Source organism: Caloenas nicobarica, chromosome Z (assembly GCF_036013445.1).
Source record: "Caloenas nicobarica isolate bCalNic1 chromosome Z, bCalNic1.hap1, whole genome shotgun sequence".
In the NCBI taxonomy this organism is placed as follows: Eukaryota; Metazoa; Chordata; class Aves; order Columbiformes; family Columbidae; genus Caloenas; species Caloenas nicobarica.
The window spans coordinates 83,551,694-83,568,106 of record NC_088284.1 but is presented as its reverse complement, the minus strand read 5'-3'; the positions used below and the strand labels follow the sequence as shown (position 1 = coordinate 83,568,106).

The following is a 16,413-nucleotide window of genomic DNA, read 5'->3' as shown; positions in this document are numbered from 1 at the left end:
TATTGTCAGTAAATGGACTAAACATGATATAATTTAAAGTTCTCCGTAAACCTGGAGAACACCAACGACTGGTGTAATTCAATAGTTCTGTCAGTGTGACAACATTTGGTTATTAACAGAGAAAGGAATGACATTATATTTATGAAATGTTTATTTTTTTAAAAAAGTTTATAAGCAGTTATAAAGTGTTTATTTGCAAAATGTAGATGACTTACTGCATACAACTGTATTTATAGAAAGGCACTGGTTCTTACGTAATAGGATTTTCAAAGAAAAATTGCCTTATCTAAAGAACTACTCTCAGCACCTTGCTTATCTTTGTTGAAAAAAGTGAAAACTGAAAAAATTGGTAGTCAAATATTCCTTCTTAAGAGAACAAAAAGTGGCATATATAAAATAATTTGATGTGCAAAGTATTAGATAAAACATTCACAATATAATTAATAATTTATTCAGTATAATTGAAGGTGACAAAATACAACTTTTTAAATATGATTTTTAAGTAGGCTTTAAGAATTCTGTTAACTGAAAGGGGAAGAAATGAAAGCAACAGGAACAAATCAGGAGGATACAACTCCCTTTCCCTTTGTCTCCTTTCCCCCCTTCCTCCCTTTCCCATCTTGCATACCGCCTAGTTAGAAAGAGCTTGGAAAACTTATTTTGAAGAATATATCTAAGTTAAGGAGTAAACAATGTCTTTAATAACAATCTTTCCAAGTGCTGTCCTCTTACAGTTTGTATGTGACCGATTATTCTCAGCGAAAATACTTTGTCTCTTTTGGGCTTCATGGTAAATTTGCTAGTACACTTCAAACAAGAGCAGTGAAGGTTTTTTATGAATTCAAAGATGGAAATTGCATCTTTAAGATACGGCTGATTCGATCTATTGGCTGCTTTGAAGGTTTGGGTGAGAGAGTTTAGTGTTTCCATCGCATACTCCTGGATGTGGAGTACTGGGCAGGCAAGCAGATGCTTTTTATTCAAACGAGATTTTTGTCTTGCAGGCTTGAAAATACCTGACACATTCTAGATCATGTGTGCTCCAGTATAAATACTCCAGTGTACATGGTAAAAGAAAGTAGAGTGTTGTTACTTTACTTACGGTGGTGGTTTTTTGTTTTGTTTTTTCAAGGAGAAAGAAACAGAAGCTTAACAGTGCTTTTAAAGTTGAAAATTGTAGGTCAAGAAGCAGAATGCAGCTGCATTGCCCTGTGGTATCCTAATGATATATTGAGCAAAGGGCAGTAGGGCATGAAGCCTTTACAAGTTGAGTTATGTCAACAAAAACTAATTTAAACTTTTTAATTAAGAAATGAAACATTAAAAGAAAAAAAAAAAGAAGTGAATTTATTTGACACAGTTGCCAGTAAAATGTTTCATATAACCTTGTATAGAGTTTAGTAAGAAGCTTTAATTATAGTATTTGTGGAAAAAAAATCCATGACATTTATACTACTAAACAATCATGTAAGACTATGACTATAAACTTGGACCCACTTAAGACACATCTCTATGGAGAGTTTCTGTATTTAGTTCTTATAAAATTGACATTTTTCAAACTCTCAGCTTTAAATTGAGAAGTAATAGAGAAAATAGAATGTGTGGGAGTGAAGGGACTGAAATGCAGCCTACCTTTTAAAAGCTGTGGTCACAGACTTTTTTTGTGATTACTTTTAAATATAATAGTTTCATTGGGAGTCTATTTCCTGTTAAAATTCTAACAACTCTATATCTGATCTACTGAACTATAAGACCTCAAAGGTCTTGAAATTTCTTTCTTTTAAACACCATTGTCGTCAAAGAGTATTGTGTCAGGATGGAGGATTTTTTTTGAAAAACAAGAAGAGAAAAGGCTTTTATGGTCTAATGTAGAAGTAGCTAGTATGTATTTGTAAGGGGTTTAGTTCAAAATGGTATACGTTAGGTTCTTTACCAGCGTATTAAAAGATTAGTTCCTTCAGTACAGCCCTTATAAATCTGTGTAATTTTTAGACATATGTGACAAGCAAGACAGGAAGGCTGCAGCAGGTGTTTTTGAGAGCATAGGCAGTAGACATACCATTAGTCTCACACATAAGGGATATCTTATATTCCTGTCCTTCATGAAAAAAAAAACGACAATGCCATGCAGTCTGTCTGGGGGAAAGTACTTATTGTTCTCATTTTCTCACACCAGTATGCAAAAATTACCCAATATCTATGATCCTCAGCTGTAGCTGTAGAAATTGCACTGGATACTACTTGCTATTTTGAAATTATTCTAGTTATTTTATATTTTCTTGGCAAATACCATTATTCATAAAAAAGGATGATAAGAAAACGTACAGTAGATATTTCTAACTAGGCTTCTAAGAATCTCCTGTCTATGCATTAGTGATTACTTCAGTCTGCTGATTGGTGATTATTTTTGTAATTTAAAAGTATTTTAACAACATCCATCATTCATAAAGTGTATCCATTTGTCAATGAGATTGATGGATGTAGTCTTAATCAGGCATAATGGCAGAAGAGGATTTTAGGATGTTTGTGTGTGTGTGGCAATGGCAGAAAAGTGGATTATTGCATTTTTTTGGTAAGGCCGTAAATAATATCTAAAGCAGACAATGTTGCACCAGGTTTATCCATTTTTTAACTTACTAAATATAATAGAACTACAGGCACAAAAAAGAATTCTGTGAGAAAAGGTGTCTTGAATCCACTTTTTATCTCTACTAAAGGAAGCCAGAAAAGGAAAAAAAAGCAAAAAGGCACACTTGTGTACAAACAGTTGTTGTGACACTTGCGGTTTTAGTGACTGTAAAGACTAATAAGAAGGTAGGGAAAGCCACTAAGTTTTCACAGGTAGGATGCTGAACATTTGTGGACTTCTTGTCTAAGAACGGCTTGTTCTGGGATGTTGTGTCCTGTGGGACTCCAGGTATGGGGTAACTGGCTGAGAGGAAAAGATGATACAGGGCTGTTTCACTCAAGAGCTGCTCAAAAAATGGCCATTTCTTCTCTTCTGAGGGTTGTGAAATCACGTTATACTTTATTCCTGTCTTCCGACATAACTCCTCAGGAGTTTCCTTGGAACTCCAGGTGGCGTGTTCCTCTTTTGAAGTCACTACTTTTGACCAATAGTGTTTGATTAAGTTTATGTGAGAATTCTCTCCTTACCAGTTGCAATAGCAGGAAATCTAAAAAAGCAGTGCTGATTTCTTTGCTTTGTATTCTCAACATTTCACTTGGTGTGACTCAAAGAATGGAGGAGAGGCAATAGGGAGAACTCTTGCATCCTAGTTTTAAGTTCTTGTATGTACATATGCCTAGAAAAGAGGCCTCAGCAATACAGTTTGAAAAACCCACAGATATTAAAAATAATAGCATACGCTATTTGTCAGAAATGCACTCTAGCTGATTTTTAGAACAGGAAGATTTCCAGGAGAGCTACATATTCAGTCCTTTTTCACAGCTTTAGACACTATTGATGATTCAATGGCTGATATAGCTGCCTTAGATAGAACTGCTTTCTGATATTACAGCTTTAGACAGAAGGCACAGCTTTCTATTTCATCCACATTGAGGATTGTGTTTCTTCAGGCCCACTGTGGGTTGTATCTTATTCCCACTGTCTTATTTGCCGTGTCTTATAATGGCAGAATTTGGGAGAAAAACTGTGTTCAATACAGTTAAAAATTTAATTATAGATAATGAGAGTCTCTTTTTGAAAGATATAAAGGAAAATGTGTTATTGTGTGTGGTGAGTAATAACCAATTAATATAAAATTAACATTTAAATATAAGTTTATGACAACAGCAAATGTGGGAAGTCTGCAGGGGGAACATTACAAGATGTTTCTAATAAAACTTGTTTCAAAGTTATTTGTGGCATTCAAAATATTTTGTAAATGATACCCTCCTGAAGACTATTTTTTGTATGCATGAAATGTTTTTTTTTTTACTAGAACTATTTGGTATTCTTTTTGTAAAAGCTGTGGATGCTTCAGCAAAGTGTGGGAAATACGTGAATATAAAAAGTAAGTTGGAAAATTTAAATAGAGGTTTTCAATACCTGCCTATTAGCAGAACCAAAATTAGATTCTATTGTTTTATAGAGAGAATTTTTAATTTCTTTTACCAGACTTTATTTTAAACAGTGATACAATTTTGAATGGATTTTTGCCACAGAAAATTGGGTAAGAAGCTTTTACTCTGTTAGAGTAGAGCTTGAGAAATTGAAATTTTAAAATTTATTTCTTGCATAAACTCTATGTGGTTTCCAAAAAAACCTTTAAATATTTGGATGATGTGGAGTCCGGAACAGTAGGAATTTCACATTGAATGGTGTTATCTCAAACCATTGCCATTGCTGTCGCTGCCTGCGGTGTGATTGCCGGTGACATCTCTGCACTGTAAAGCAGCTGGGAACGGTTGTGCAACTAAAGACAGATAAAGGAAATCATTGTTAAGATGATGGTTTGAAAGTGTAAGCTGAGCGATGAAAAATCTTGTCAATTCTCTCATCCCCTTTTAGTTTTACAAGAATGCTAGGGCAATAAAGAGATATCTCTTTAAGATAAGGAGCAGTATCAGAAAAAAGCTTCAATGATTTGAGTGGCTCTCTGTACATATAGTGCTGCAATTTGAAATGTCCCTGTTTTCAAATCACAGGTACATTGACATCCTCTGTTTAAAGTAGTGGTAACAGTAATTTTCTTTTATTGTCCTGAATATGGGTGGAATGAGAGCTCTAGGAGGTAAACTCATATAATGTTAAAGTAAGTTTTCAAATATTTAGATTGGCTGTAAAGTAAGAGTCCGGAAAATTTGATTGCTTGGATTGCACTTAGACAAAGCATTTTGTGATGAAGTATGGAATATTGTATGTTGCTAAATGAACAATTTTCTTAGATAATTGTTTCTAAATAATTTTTTTGTACAAGTTATTGATTGAATTCAAAATGCATATAGTTATTTAAGAGTTGTCTTGAAATATTTTTTAAGTATTTGGAAATAGGTGCCTCATTAGATGAGAGCTAAAACAGTACATTGGCATTAACTGAATGGAATTAATGGCAGGTCATGAGTTCTTTAACTCTTGAATGACTTTTTAAAGACTGAATTGTGGTGTTGTAAGATAATGAGATTCAGTTTATACAAATCTTGGTTTAGAAATCACTGATTTGAACAGAACAGTATCAGTCTGCTGTTTTTTTTAATCCACTGAAGAGCTTTGTTTATACATGTATGCTGATCATGGTGAAAACCAGAAGTTATGATACAACAAAAATGTTTTTTCTATAATCAGGAGGCTAAATTATCGTAACGAAATGGAAGATGTTTTCTTATTTTATTCTTCAGCTCTTAGACAGAAGCTTGGTATTTGATTCTCTGTCTTCAACCATTTTTGTTACAATTACTTGGGGTTCATTTAATTAAGATTGTTAATTATTAATACATCTTCTATATATTGCCTCATATTCTGGCCTTAACAAGTTAGAAATATGGGCAATTAAGACCTTCTACCATGTATACATCATATATTTAATATGATACCCCACAAATTGTTGGTTCCATTAAATATCTGCCAGTGCTTAAGTAGTAGATTCTGTTTAGGTTTAGATAACTTGTTTAGATTGTTTCATACGCAGCAGTGTTTGTATAAAAGCCTGGATTTTATTGAAACCTCAATGGGTTTGTTTTATCTTTTTCTGATCTGCTGAAGTAGGTGCAGTTTTGCTCAGAGACAGATCTCTTTGGATCTGTGTTGTATGAAACTGTTCACTGCCTAAGGCTTCTTGGTTTACTCAGAGTTTGCGTAAATATATACAGGCATTTGAAAACCCAGGAAAGTTTACTTGGAAGCTTAATGAAGTGCTAAAACATAATGAGAAACCGTAAAGTCTAAATTTAAACTTACTGCTTTAGCGCTGCTATGGTTTTCTTGAACACGTGTATACTATAATTTTATTTCAAAAGGCCTAACAGCCTGACTAATTAATTTTCCATTAGACTTAGGCAATTGATTCAGAGGAAACTCCAGGAGAATTGAAGTTTAAAACTGTATTTAGGGTTTGTTGTTTTTTTTTTTTCCTCCCCAAGGTGTTCTGTGTAACTGTAATACAAAATTTGCCGGATATCTTCCATGTTCGATGCTGTCCTGTGATATCTGAAACCCAGTGAAGTCAAAACAAGAATCTTAACTGTCTGAAGTGCCATGGGGAAATAAAGGAGTAACAGTACTCAGTATTTATCAATAAATAAGTCTGACGATGTTTACAAAGTTTCTAGAAATGCTGGAATGGATTTGTGTGCTATAAACATGACCTAGCAATGTTTCACCCGGTGTAATGAAGGACTCATAATTTATATTTAAAAATAATAGTGTTTGTGTCAAAAAGTGGGATATGTCTGCAAGCCGTATATCTACAGTATGTTTGACTATGAATCTGTAGTTAAATAATGTGATTTATACATATATAGAGGTATATTGTACATGTGTAAATTCCACAAAAGTGCTCATACAGAAAACTATTCAAGTTTTAAGTCCATGCAATTTTTACAAACTGTATGTCTAAGTACAAATGCTTATTATAGTAAATATAAACATTAGAAACTAATCTTAGAACTCACTTGGAATTTCTTATGTATGTTTGCAGTGGAAGGTTTTTACAATGATCTTTATTGAATTGTTGTATCAGAATGAAGAAGTATCCAATTTGAATTGAGTATCATTTCATATAGGACTTCTATGAGAAGATTGCTTCTCTTTGATTGACATTGAAAAAGAAAACACTAATAAAAAAAAAGAAAAAAGAAGTGCTCTTCGGTGGTAAACGCTATATGAATTTAAAAAGCAAGAAGCATCTCTTGTATCAACTTGAATATTCCTTAGTGTTGTTTCAAATAGGCCTAATTGTTTTTGATAAAAATTGGTTCTTAATGTTGGGCTTCTTAGAAGTGTGGAATTGTTACAGTGAAGTTAAATTGCATTGATACTGTGGGTTAAAGTAGGAGACCCGAAGAATATTTATTTTTAAGCTACACTGTGTAGAGGTTAAGATTCTTGAGTAGCTACCAAACAGATTGACAGCTGCATCATTTTAATGGTGATGAGTGGTCCTCTAACATGTTTTGAAAAGAACTGCACCTGTTACAGACAGTGACTCATTGAGTCACATCTGACGCAGGTTCTCCAAGACCATTTGTCTCAAAACACAATATTTCACTGCAATGGTAAATAGAAATATGATGGGATGATACTCCTTACACAGCTTAATAACAAGTGTGAAATTAACCTTCTTTGCAGAAGAAATGAGTTATTATTGTCTAAAATACTTTGAAAGAATTCAGAGTTTCACCCATATGATTTCAAATAATACAGATTTTAAGAAACGGGTTTGTTTGTTACCATTTTTTTTTCCATCAGAAGAGAGCTGTGTCACAGTGGCTGTTGGGTAGCAGGATAACCTCAGTGACGGGAGGGACTGGATTGATGGTTGAGATTCCCTCAGAGTCCAGGTTGTCAGGCGGTTAAAACCTACTAGCACACCCAGGGCCCTGACGCTGGTTACGCTAAATAACATTACAATTTCTGCTCAGTTTGAGTTAATTTATATCTCGATATGCTTATTTTTTCCTCTGAAAAATTTTTGTGTTTTCCTTCTTCATAGTGTAGTCTTGATATAGAGAAATACTTAGATTTTCATAAGAAGAAATTACTATTGACCATCTAAAACAATATTTGAAAACTGAATAATCCAATATTGCTTTTTCCCCCCATAAACCAAGACTGAAAGGAATAATTACCTTGTTTTGACAAGTGAACACAAGAAGTATGACATAGAAGTCTTACAGGAATGCATACATGAAAACTAGGCTGTCGTGTTTACAAGGTGATTTTTTTCATATGATGAATTTTTCAAGCAGTAAGTGGTCTGTAAACTGTACTGATATTTTTCTGAGGAACACAAACTTCTTTTGGCTATCCTTTAAAGAAAAGAGGAATAAATATAAATATAAAATCTTGATTGTGCTGCAGTCTTATGAAAACTCTGAATCATTCCAAGCCATTGTTATGTTTGCATTACGTGTATCTATTATAGAAGACGTTTTATACCAATCCTTGACTGTTCTGCAAGCGTACTTGAATCAAAGGTGAGCTTCAGTTGTAGGTATTGAATGCAGTTAGCATCACATTCTGTATAAACTCAGAGATATTCCTGAAGACAAACGGGAATGGATTTGTGTGACCATGTCTGAATAGAAGTACTCTCTGTATTCCTTTTATCTCAATTTGGTAAAGTGCTGTTTAATGTTTTCCCACTGGCTGTAGAACCTTCCCAAGTTGGCATACTGGTTTTTTTGCCAGAGCACTGGACAAATATTTCAGCATTTGGGAGAGTGCTTTTTAACTTCTGCTTTTAATTACAGTGTCTTTAATTGCAGTAACATCTGTTAAGATACTTTGAGACTGATCTTTCCTTGATGTGTTACATGATGTATTTGTTTACATCCAGACCTTTAACCAGAAGGGTGACTGAGTGTTGAAAATGTTGAAAGTCTTTGAATTGTTGTTTGCGAAGGGGTATTCTGTAGCTTCTGAGAATTTGAGAAAATTACATATCCATGAAATATTTTGTAGTATAGTGCTGTTAATTCAGAAGTGCAAGATACTAGGCTGTAAAGGACCTTCACATTTGTTCTAACTTTGTTTTGAAAGAGCAAAACCAGGATCAGTAGTGTCATTTCTGCTGAAGAAAAGTTCAATTCTGCTGCTTTTGGTCAAATACGAGTGTAGACTTACAAAGTAGGTCTATACTCGTATTTGACCAAAAGCTATCACCTTGACTTTGCATCTTAACCTGATGTTCTTTTGGAGCATGTGTCTTATAGTCTGTTCACTTAGAAACACTCTCAATCTATTTTTCTCGTAATGCCTCTAGGTAATTTTGGAACCAAGGCTGTAATTGCTTCATAAAAGAATATTGCTTGTAAGAAAAATAGTGTATTAATTCATTGTATTCTGTTGCCCAAACATTCCGTGCATCTGAATAGTTATGATTGTTCCTCATGTTGCTACTGCAATATGAATAGTATTATTAAATACTAAATAGTAGACATGATATATACTGCTTATTAAGAAGTTTCCACACTTTATGTAATTTTTTCTTTAACTTCAGTAGCAAGTCATCACTGGTTGTAAAAGTAACTGCATTGTCTCTCAAAAAAGAGAATACAGGAAAAACAGAAAAGAGGAAAAAATAACTCTGCTTATGCTTTCCTTCTGATACAGTCTTCTGATATAGCGTTTGAGTAGGCCAGTGGATTCAACCTGTGTTTTGGCAAAGTATTTGTTGAGTAATAATGTGTACAAAGCAAGATGACATTTGTTTTCTAGTTATTTGCAATGGTGCAACGATTAATTTCCAGAAAGCAGTTACTCCTTGGACAGAAATTATAAGTACACAGAAAATAAATTTACCCTTTAAGTTATCTTTTTTTAAGGTTTCTAGTTATAATAGTGAGAATTATCTTTCTGAATCTTTAAAAAAAGATATGAAGAAAGCTGCACAGATTAAGGTAAGAGAACTGACTTTTTAAACCAAAAAAAGACAAGGTATTAGGAAATTTATGTCTGCTTTTATTTTATGTGTGTCCCTCTCTGTAGCATTCTACTCAGAATCATGCACAAGGTTCACTATTCAACACTGTTTTATAATTCCCTACATAAATGCTTCACTTATTAATCTAGTATTTTCAAGGAGCTAAATGGTGTATATTTTGATACTTCTAGTCTGAATTTTTTCATTATTTAATCACTTGTCTGTATTTATTTTACAGATTTCGAAAATGGAATGGGGAGGAGAATATTCTCTAGATTCTTCCAATTTAGACTGTTTGTTAAATATCCTTCCTGGAGAACTGGAGTTTCAACAAGTCCTCAGTGATCTTGATGAAAAAATAAAGAAGAACTCTTCTAGGTAAAGAGTGTTCTATTTGTATCCAAAATATTTGTGAAAGTCATTACATTTAGGAAATATGACTTTTCCTTCTAGTTGTAAATTAAAATGCTGATAATTATTTCAGTAGTAATTTTACCTTAACCACTTGAGCATTTAACAAATTTTTAATGCCATATAATTTTTGTGCTATGGTCTTTCTCTGTATGGTATTTTTAACAGTTTAATCATCTTAATCTTAGGAATTATTGCAGTAGGTGTGATAGTGTAGGAAGAAAATGTGTATTCCCATGACAGTTGTATTTCCTACAGCTATGAGACAGAATTTTTATACACTAAAACAGCTACAGAATTTCACAGAAAAGAGAAATTTGAACTCTGTGTGTTCTTTAAGCATTTCTAATGGAAGTAGAAAAAGCAAGTAAGTTTATATATATATAATCTTTCTTATATAGGGCTTTATTTTACTTATTTCAGTTGAACTTTTATGCTGTAATAGAAGATTTTCTAACTAGAATTTGTTTTGTAATATATTTCATTGTCTACTTCTTTGTAACATACTGGTTTCCAAAACTCAATGATATAGCAACAGTGGAGGACTGAAAGAGTTCTTTTTTGATGTGAATTTTTGCATGACTACAAAAAAAAAAACAGCTCAAGGTTTTGTGCCTTATTTGAAAAGTGGTGCCAGTGTTTTGTGGCTAAACGCTTCAGTACCTTTAAAATACATTGATCTGTGAAAGATGCTCTTAGGCAAATAAACTAATTGCCCCTTTAAAAAATAAGTCTACGTTCAGAGATACAACAAATAGCATAATTTTGTATTAAACTTTGAAAATACTTGCCTTCGGATAACAGTGCACGTCATAGAGTTGTATGACTTCAAGGAATGCCCTTCATGTTTTAAGATTGTGTAATTTTAACGAAGCTCCCATTTGTGAGAGAGCTTTGTCTGCTCCCAAACAGCTTCCTGAAGCATGGGGTAAACCATTGCTCTACCACACGGAAAACTGATTTAGGTCATCTTTGAATTACTCTTATATTCCTTATGCTAGGCTGAGAGATTTTTCAGGCTTCTTATTTATATTGCTCTTATCTCACATTTTGAACATTTTCATTTAAAAACTTAGTATTCACAAATGTCGTTGTGACAGTCATACTCCCAGAGTGGCAGTGACAATGATGATCTGGGAAATACGGTATTTTGGACCACTGCGTAGTGCAGTTTCATGTGACAAATTTCCAGCTGTTGACATCAGTGAAATGTAGATACTTTAGTTGATGTTGTAACACAGCTATAGGTACTGAAGTTTTGAGTTCATATGGTGTTGCATATCTGGGAAAAAACAGCATTAACATTTTTGCAGATGTGTTGTCACCTCTTCAGCTACTAAATAAAAGTGATTTTGTCATCATTATACAGAGGCAGCCTGAGAGTTAGAAAGATAAGGATGCGTTTTTGGAATGCATGCTTTACTTCTGCTTGTTTCAAATGTGTATAAAATGTATGCTGCTGGCTGAGAAAAGTCTGGCCATGTGAAAGCAGGCCAACTGTTAGTTTCTTCTAATGGTGCTTTATAACAGTTAACATTTTATATTACATTTTACATTAACAACATCTCAGTGGAAATATTTGTACGTTTTTAAGAAGGCTGAGTGTCCTTGTCTTAGGTATGTAGTCCTACAAATTAGAAGGGCCTATCGGTAAAAGTTTTGTAAGATGCAAACAGTATTTTATCCAAGGAGTACAAGAAATTGGATTAGGGTGTGTTACACAGCAATGCACACCAGGAAAAGCTTCGTGTTTCTGCTGAATTGACACTTAAGCTAGTTTTTAAACTAATTTTCACAAGGAAAATCAGCAAGTAGCCCTGTAGTTACCAAGTTGATATTTTGCTCCTGTAATATGTCAGTTTCAGAAATGAAGAGGAGTCTAAAAGAAGATGGACAGCAGCTGATGTGACTTTTAAATTAAAAAGAGTCCTTTTATTGCTAATATATTAGAGGCAGCATGGAATGAAATCATTTTCAAGTTACCATTGATCTTTGTAAGTGGTATGATAAGAACAGCTCTATACGCTATGGTGATACAATTGGAATACAATCCATTTTTCATCAGATAGATTTATGATTGTATTATACCACAGAGAATAAACATAATAGTGTATACAGCATATATATATTTTTAAAAATAAAACATTGTGTAAAAAATTATGATCCAAAAGTGTGTAAATCACTTGAATGCTCATTTATTGCCTTCCAACTGAATAACTTTTATAAAATTGTGTGGCACGACAAATCAGATATGTTTTCCAGCAGTTGAATTACCTTCAGTATTTTTGTATTTTACCAATTCCATTTGGTGCTGTAACAAAAAAAAAAAAGCTATCTGTGCAAAATTATTTTATTTGTAAGCTTAAGGGAGTAAGGAGTTCATTCATTCACTATTATATAACAGAGCTCTTATTACACTTGAATGTTAACTTTATTTTTACAGCTGTTTGTAGAAGCAGGTGAATATGAACTCACAAAACTTTTGTCATTACCAGTCAGTTGCATGTGCACTCTCTGGTTATTCTGAAATGTGAAGTCATATTCTTATTTTCATCAGGATGGCCATTAGTCTTCAGTTTTTCCCATTGCAATTTGCTTTCACTTCTACTGTTTATGAAAACTGAGTTGTTTTTTACTAATTGGAGAATTAAGGATTGGTAAGTGTTAATTTTTGAGCAATCCACAGAACTAAACTTTCTGCTGATGTTTAATACTCTGAAGCAAAAAATCAAGTTCAGAGCTTGAAACCAAACTTACAGTGCATAACTTGAAAGTGATTGTAAGCATGAAATCTGTTCAGCAGTCTATTATTTTGTGTATTCAGTTCTTGCTTTGGTGGTGACAAAGTGACAATAGATTCTGTGAGGCTACAGGACAATGTGAGGTATTCTAGATCTTCTTCAACAGAACAATTACTCAGAATTCAACAAAATTATTTACTAGTAATTGTAACTCCACAATACACTGCAGACTCTATTCTTGTGAGCCTTTTTGCAAAGGCTTAATTTGGCTTCAACCTGATAAACTTCAACCTGGCCCTCTCTGTAATTCACAGTAATTCAGTCATCTGTGATTTTGATGACGGTCTTTTTTGGAAGCCTCCAGTGAGGTCAATGCTAATAAGTGCTTATAGCATTGGACGTTGTCCCATAACTATTCAGTATAAATTCTAATAATTATTTGGGCAACTAAGTATCTGGAAAGTACCTCAATAAGGATGTTAGTATGGCATTTTCCAGTTGTTGCTCATGACATTTCTGATTTGTATAGAAATACTTCCCACTATCAATACCTCACAACAAAGGGATGGAAGAGTTTCAAACAGGGATTTGAGCATTTTCCTGTATCAGAATTAGAGTATGCAAGGGTTCGTGTGTTTTTAGACTGAAGAGTGCTGCAAGAGTTGTCTTTCTCATGTATTTTGAAGAAGATTTGGGCTTATTCCTCTCTGGAATTTTCAGGAAGCAGCTACACCTCACTTTCCTGTTATTCAGGAGAATTAGCAGAATCTTCGCATCTCCATCCAAAATCCCAATAGTGTTTGAATATTTGGAAGAATTTTGAACTAGGGCTAATAGTAGAGGAGTAAAATTTATAATTTTATCAGTTTTACTCAGACCTAATATTTATCACAGCTCTCAAAAAGAATTTGACTCTTCTGTGTGAATGTAACCTGCTTGCTATACAAATGCATTACTGTAGAACTTAGTTGAGAATTTAGTACCTGTAAAGCTATTAGAATAAAGTTACTAAAACCTTGTCAAAATGGTATCTGTCTACTCTCTGCCTTGGACTAATTGCTGGGAATGAGTAATTAAGCTGACAAAGGAATGAATTTTATTCTTATTCATCCTGTGTTGGCTTTATGTGTGATCATGAAGCTCGGGGTAGTTGTTTCCTACCACCTTGCTAGCTGGACAGCACCGTTTCCCAGAGATTGGCTATTTTAATAGACACACAGTTTCTTAACCGCAATTTACAATGATTGTAATTGTGTTAGTGTCTTAGGTGGTTACAGAAGCTGTAATCAGATCTGTGACTGCACTGCGAAACACCCCAGTTTGTTTCATTTGAGAATACATGAGACAATGGTTTTTTAGCCGTTGTTTTTCACTATCATGTTTTGGTCAATGGATTTGAAAGACATTTCATTGCCAGTCTTCTGAAATAACTTATTGAGGGAAAGCTTATGTCTTGTGGACTGAAATATCTCAAGTCTTTAAAACAAGGTTGGAAATTAAAGGTGGGCAGCACTTCAGGTAAAATTGCTGTTTCTCATGTGGTTCCCCTGTTGAGTTTTTCTTGCTGAGGTGCAGCAAAGTCATCACTCTTCTATTTCTTTCTGGTTTCAGTGGTATACTTAGTTTACAGTTTCAGTGGATATGTTCTATAAGTAGCAAATTAGAGATATGAAATAGTTTGCAAAGTCCTTGAAGCAAGATTTACATTTTTGGTTTACATCTTAAGGTCCCAAATTACTACAGGAAGAATTTTAAGAACTTATTTTTTTCAGGGCTTTTAGCTTTATAATAAGCCTGTAACTTTCAGACTTATATTTTAATGAACTGCTCATTTTCAAAACAAGCATCAAGACCTATTTGTCTTAACGGCATTTTCTTGAAGAGGTAAAGTCTTTGTAGTCAGTTTTTCCTTCAGTTTCATATTGCTGCTTAGAAAATAATGTTTACCTACGTTCTTATTGGTCTTATTTTATTTTGAATAGAAGTCAGATAGAAAATATTATTGTATTATTATGTCTTATTAGCACTAGCAGCTTTACTTTCTAGCTTTCTCCTCTGTTGTTGAGGTCACTGTTGTAAAGAACGTGAAATATAAAAAGGAATTTCAACTGTTTATGCAGTTGGGTTGAGAGGAAGAAGATGGACATTCCAGAAAGAATAAGTTGTTGTTTGTATCAACTAGAATTGAACAACATCATTATCAGCCTGGAATCATAATAGTCTCTTTTTTTTTTCAGAATTTTAGAAATCCATGAATGTTACTATAGGTTATCATAAGCATTGCAGGAACATGCAAGATTATAAATAGCCATTTTTTGTAAAATGTCGTTTCTATTCAAGATAAAGTTATCAAAACATTCCTTGCATGATTTTTTTTTCCCCCCATTAGATTGTATCTAGCAGTTTAAAAGTTCCTAGAAAATAAGTTCTTCACCTTTATGGTTAAATTGCTGTTTATTAACACACAGTAGTGCTGAGGTATCCGCAATGACCTCATGAAATGGTCTGTAGATCATGTAGAATTTTCTTAATATTTCCTTTTTGCCGGGTCAGCTTTCACTGAATAAAGCAAAATGTTTGTTTCCACATGGAAGTGTAACGACAAGGAAAATGTCTGTGGGAATTACACTGTTAAAAGTATTTCTCAAAGCTTTATAACTATGTGAAGTGTGCAGCAGGACTTCTGACACACACGTTTCCAAATGATATGACTGATCTTTTATAAAATGCTGTATATCTTTAGCAGTCAAGCTTTTCAATGCATATACATGATGATAATAACAAAGTAGTACTACATTACTGCTCCTATCTTCAAGAAACGGTGGAAAAATATTTACTTACTTTTACAACAAACTCTTCTTAATAACAGACATGTAAACTCTGATTCTAAAAGCAGATCTCTATGAATATGAGGATGTTACGCATAAGTAACATGAAGTTTAAAGATAATTTCACTTTATAGCTTAGCAGTTTAATTTAACCAATCTTATTGTCATTTTATGGCTGTTCCATATGCTACATGAAATAAATTGAAACAGTGCTTGTTAGAAATTGAAAGGAGTTAGAAGATCATCCTTCAACTTACTCATAGTAATCTGAGGCAATGGAAAATGATACATGAAGACAGCAACCCTCGTTTTGATACTGTGCTTTTCAAAATAATGTTGTATCAGTATGACAGTGCTTACATGATCAGTTCCATTATAGTACTTGGTCTGTAACTGTTTATCCATTGATGCAGCCACTTGAACAGCTCTCTCCACATGATTAGGTTGTTCCTAGAAACTGTTATAAATTTAATAAATAAGAGCACCTAGGAGTTCTCAAATCAAGACTCTCTTTATAGTGGGAATACTTACCAAATGGTATTGACATGCTACTCCAGAAAAGCACTGCAGTGTGCACACTGATAACGTTACAGGACTTTGCTTAGTGTGTAAAACAAACAACAAGCAAAACCAACCAACCAAACAAAAAAACCCACAAAAACCTCACTTTTAAAAATGAGAAGCTATTTCAGTGAAATAATTCTCACTGGCTTAGTGGTATACCATTAGTACTAACCGCAGCATTGATATGCCCACAAAGGCTCAAAATACTCTTTGTATGGGACGACTAAAGATTTTTTTATTGAAAAATGGGTCGATTTTACAAAAACGCATATGGTTACTATCACA

General features: G+C 33.6%; 1 protein-coding gene across 5 annotated transcripts in view; it reads left to right on the top strand.

Annotated features, from left to right (window-relative positions):
* The window catches only part of KIAA0825 (KIAA0825 ortholog), a 240,843-nt gene that overhangs the window by 22,715 nt on the left and 201,715 nt on the right, over positions 1–16,413 (top strand). For all 5 annotated transcript variants that reach the window (XM_065655929.1, XM_065655928.1, XM_065655927.1 and 2 more), the window contains exon 3: positions 9,823–9,962. In XM_065655929.1, coding sequence (XP_065512001.1) covers positions 9,832–9,962 — 131 coding nt within the window. In that variant the 5' untranslated portion in view covers positions 9,823–9,831. The remainder of the gene's footprint in view (positions 1–9,822; positions 9,963–16,413) is intronic.